Source organism: Acanthisitta chloris, unplaced genomic scaffold, assembly GCF_000695815.1.
Source record: "Acanthisitta chloris isolate BGI_N310 unplaced genomic scaffold, ASM69581v1 scaffold21212, whole genome shotgun sequence".
In the NCBI taxonomy this organism is placed as follows: Eukaryota; Metazoa; Chordata; class Aves; order Passeriformes; family Acanthisittidae; genus Acanthisitta; species Acanthisitta chloris.
Window position 1 is genome coordinate 40,436 of NW_008661285.1, and position 5,248 is coordinate 45,683.

General features: G+C 42.1%; 1 protein-coding gene across 1 annotated transcript in view; it reads left to right on the top strand.

Moving 5' to 3' along the window:
- ATP10A (ATPase, class V, type 10A) overlaps positions 1–1,602 on the top strand; it is a gene marked incomplete at both ends in the record, with an annotated part of 39,812 nt that extends 38,210 nt beyond the window's left edge. Inside the window, one exon of the mRNA XM_009070178.1 lies at positions 1,487–1,602. Within this exon, the coding sequence (XP_009068426.1) occupies positions 1,487–1,602 (116 nt within the window). The remainder of the gene's footprint in view (positions 1–1,486) is intronic.
- Positions 1,603–5,248: the final 3,646 nt, after the last annotated feature.

The window sequence follows — 5,248 nt, forward strand, 5'->3', positions numbered from 1 at the left end:
CTTGTGCTGCAAGATAAGATTGCAGCATATATTATCACAAACACACTAGCTTTCATCTACCTGTATTGGTTAATCATAGCAGGAACATGTGGGTTGGACCTGCCCATGGAAAACTCTATGTATAATAATTGCCAGACTCCTGTGGCATCCACATCACCAAATGTGCACTGATATCATAATCCTCATGCTCAGTATATTATATCTAGCTCAAAGATAAGATTGCAGCATATATTATCACAAACACACTAGCTTTCATCTACCTGTATTGGTTAATCATAGCAGGAACATGTGGGTTGGACCTGCCCATGGAAAACTCTATGTATAATAATTGCCAGACTCCTGTGGCATCCACATCACCAAATGTGCACTGATATCATAATCCTCATGCTCAGTATATTATATCTAGCTCAAATATGCCTCCTTCCTACTGAATTTATATCTTTGGCTGACTGACTGTGGACATAATCATTTACATATGTTGTAAAAATCGTCTGGCTGGTTAACTTGAATTATCCAGGATGCCTAAAAACACTAGTGGAGACTGGGCAGCTTGTATTTTCATTCTTCCTGAGCATCTTGAGCCTGTGAGTTGAGCTCAAGCTTCTGATGTGGCTAAAAGCCTAGCAGTGTTCATCCTCTCTTCTAACCAATGTGGACTAACTCGGGGCTGTGTCACCCAGTCACAAACACATCATCTTTGCCAAGTGAGCAGATACCACTCATACATGTGCCAGCAGCAGGGAGACTGGGGTGAGGTGTGAGTGTACACCTCAGCTACCAAAGTGTAAAACAAAGTGTCTTGTCATCAGCTAATACAGTTTCATTTGCCACTACCACACTGGCTGTAAATTTCAGAGGTTAAGAAGTAGATGCATATCTCATTCTGGTATCTTTCTATGGCACCTATCACTTGTGATATTATCATGATTGGAAGCAGAGCAAGGGATGGTGGCTGTGCAACCATTCCCATTAAATCTGCCAGTCATGAGTGTATTAAAGATCTTGGACTAGTCAACCCTAGTCTCTTGACTTTTTCTTTCATTTCACTGGGTTTTTTTAGTGTTTTTACTCTGTAGACATTCCCATTGGCTTTAGGCCCCCTTGCACATTTAATTCTGAGTCATACCTGATTGCAGGCAGACAGTTAATCAGGAAAGCAGAAGTATTAGGAAGCTTATTCTCAACCTTCCACTCTTTTGCTATCGGTGCAGTTCAGGACTGATACTTGAATTTTAGGTATTCTTAAAAAGAGACAGATTTCTTTCATTTTTACTTTTCCATGACAAAAAGGTCTACAAAGATCAGAATGCCTTGGAAACTTTGCCAAGCTTTGAACCTTATATTCCAAAGATGTATCATTTTCTACCCTACAGCTCCTTTACCATACTCACTCAACACTCAGTAACAACTGGATTTTCTTCACTTTGTTGCTGCTAACTGTTCCTGGTCTACTAGTGACAACAAAACTGTATTTTGTCATCTTTAGGTGATGGTGCTAATGATGTCAGCATGATCCAAGTGGCAGATGTTGGCGTGGGGATCTCTGGGCAGGAAGGCATGCAGGTAATGTTGCCATTGATTGGAAAGCACTCCCATGGAAGGGTGGGATAGGCACTTGCCACATGACAGATTGATGAAGCTGCCTCTGGAGAGTCAGCACAAATAAAGGAGAAGCAGCCAGTTGTGCTGAGGAGTGCCAGTGGTGTGTCATAAAACTGCTTTCAGCTGGAGTTTGACCTTGCACTTGTTCTCAGCTCCGTGGTGAATTTAAATGTTACCTTCTCAGAAAAGTCAACTTACCAGATCCCTCTAAGCAATATGAAATAATTAGTTAAACACTGGTTTAAAGGAGGAAAAATCTCAGCTCTATATTATTTAGGAAATAAAAGTTCATCTTATTCTGGCTTTTATTCTCCTCTCTCCTGTATTGCTTGCATATACATCTTCTGTAGAGTAGCTGCACAAGCCCATCCAGCTGATGCAGCTTATTTACATGGTGTGGTGGTGACCCTGAGCCACCCACAACATCTCTCTCACCTGGCCTGTTCAGACAAAAGACCAGTGAAGAAAGGAGATTGCAGCCTTTTGCAGAACCACTGCTCCCTACTCTTTATACCAAGTCTTGGTTTCCTCCACGTTTCCTGCCACAGGGAACAGCAGGACGAGGGGACTTGCCTTGTGGTCTTCTGGATGTGTTCTGCCCATGATTACTGTGCTTACCACAGTGTAAGAGGCACTTCTGTCATCCCCAGAAGAGAGGATGTGTATGTATGGGATGTGTTACCTGTTACCTCAGCCCCCTGCACTGCTGGTGCCCATGAGCTGCAGTGTTAGCACTGGACGTGGCAGTAAGACACAGAGAATGAGGAAGATCCTCATTTCCACAACCAACCTTGAACTTGGGCAGACTGACTGCATGAGAAAATAGAGTAGCTGAGTATATGTCAAAGAGCTCTTCAGAGAAAGTGGGAAGTGTTTCCATCCTGAGGGCCTGAGCAGATGAGCATGCTCCTTAACTTAGTTACCAGTGGGTGGTTCTCTGACCCACATTGCATTTTTTGCAACATTGGCTGGATGTTTTGCTCAAAAGGGAAGAAAGGCCTCCTTCACACAGTGCTCAAGTTGGCTATAGAATCTTATTCTATGGGATGTCATGAATGCTATAGTTTATTTGGGTCAGCCCACAAACTTATGAAACAAAAATTTAAGTGAGCTGTGAACTTGGGTGTCAACTTTATGCATTTCCTGACATGCAGATCACCAGAAGCTAGGACAGTACACTGGAGAAGTGCCAGTAGATATTTTTCTTATGCATTCATACACTTTTTCAGTGTGTATGAATCCTCAAATCCTCTCTTGGCTGTTGTTGAAGGCTAGATACTGAGGAAGACACAGTTCAGCCTGACCCAGCAGTGCTGTCACATTTCTTCTATCCATCCCATGGGTTCAGTCAAAGTAATCTCCAGGACCAATGGGGGACCATCAGTGCTCTTCAAACAGAGAGTTTCCAGGGCTGTAATCCATTAAGAATTGCTTCTCCAAGCATGTTAGCAGCTGGAAATTAGACTCCTAACAAGCTACTATAAAAATACTCAGATCCTCACTGTGCATGTGGCATCCCAGTCATAGACCCCATCAGTCTGACTCTGGTGACTGGAGAGAGCAGGAGAAAAGGAATTTCTGGACTAAGCTGCTTCTACAACCTTCATCAGGCTCGGAGAGCTCTGTATAACATCTGCAGTCTCACTGTCCAGGCAGTCCAAGCTCCAGAGAGCCCAGGGGAGGTTTTGTGGGATGCACTCCAAACCTATCAGTTCAAAAACGTCTGCCCCAAACTCCTTGGGTATTATCATCTCTTATGAACTTACCATCTTGTCACTTATGTATTAATTCATTTTTCCTAATGTAGACATACAGTGCTCGTAGCATTTGTTTTGACTTCTCTCCCCTTTTTGCCACTTTCAGCTGAGCTCACACACTACAATAACCAGCACTCAGACGTGTACACCTCTGCAGTGTATTCAGATCTGAAAGCTATTTTCTTGTTAACTCATTAAACTACCTGTTTTTTCCTAAATGAAAGCTCAGCAGAGTGGAAAATGTTTATAGATCCCATCCTTTAGTGCAAGGCCCTAAGGAACCCTGCAGACCTCTTTACTCTAAGCACACAGGTACTCAGAAGGCATTGAGCATTTCGATGTCTCAAACAGGAATGCTGTCTGATTTATTTTCTTTCCACATTCTACGGAAGCATGTGGAGCATGATTCACTTTTTCCTGTGAAAAGGCTGGAAGAAAAAAAAAATAAAATGTGAAAAATCAAGGGGATATTTTGAGACTTAAGTAAACATGCAAATGTAATTGGATAACACGATCTTCCTCGCTGTGTTCCACACTGCAATAAAAATGGAATGAAAAGAAGAAAGAATCCTGACACTTCTCCCAGTGTGCTGTGAAGTTCTATGTTAGAAACACAAATGAAGCTAAAGGGTTTGTTTTGACATTGGCATAGGCTGAGATGGGGTGGAGGACGAGGAAGCAGACATAGCACAGCTCTGTTCTCCTCAAACAGCAAAATGTGTCTGCAAGACAACTCAGGCTCCTGTGCAGGGAGGTTGTAACAAGTGTGTCTCAGGACCTGAGAAATCCCAGGGTGTGTCAACATATTAAAAAATGTCCCAGGGCTTCTATACATCTACTGCTTAAATTGCAACACATTTTTACACCTTTTCTTGCATACTGTTTGAGAGTTTATTTTAAGAGCATCTACAAGCACTTACTTTGGAAAACTGAGCCCTTTTGATGATTTACCAAGAAAGCAAATTAGGAAAACTTAAAATGTCTCTCATTGAGAAAATTACAGCCAAAATATACCTTGAGGGTGTGAGGAAGATATTGCTCCTTTGGAGGTATTCACCTTTCCTCGTGTTCTTGATGAATTGTGAGAGGAAATGTGATACCCAAAATAGAAAAGTCTATGTAAAATAAAATGAAATGCAATCTTAGTGTGATCCTAGGGATAAGGAAAATCGTGAAGCAACTGTGGAAACACAAGAAGGTCTCATCTAGATGTGCAGTACCCTGAAATTTAGTCACAAGGGGAGACAAACTGGGTGATTCATTTTGTCAATGTGATCTCACAGTCTGCACAGTCCCGGAGGAGTCTCATCTAGTGTGATTTTTTCGTACACAGTTATAGAAAATGTGTGATTTTAAAAATCCCTCAAAACACTGATACCTCGGGACAGCCTCCTAAACTTTATAAATCAGGATTGCAAATGTAATTAAAACTCATATTTTTATTGCTTTGTCTTCTAAAGTCCAGTAATTATGATGCAACCACTTGATTGTGCCTTTCTTATTTTATTCTCTGGAAATTCATTTTGCCCTGTAAGTCCCCTGTAGTGTTTACAGAGAAGGATGTTACAGCCACCAAGATGTTCTCACGTGGGCCCTGAGCCTTCATGCTCATCCAACTGCAATCCCCTGCCATCCTCCCACCTCTCACTTTCTGCTGTCGCTTCTCACCATCTGGAATGTTGACTGTGATCTCCTCTGGGTGAGGACCAGGTCTCCTTGCATGTTCTGCCAAGCTGTTGGGTTTGCTCATGGGTATTTCAAATCAGTGCAGCAATAGTTGTGTTTTCTATGTGCTGTAATGGATCTCATTCTTCATGAGTCCTATTTCCATTGACTGTATGAGTTGAGAGGATGAGTAGCTTCATTGCTGGTGTTGAAATGACTTTTGA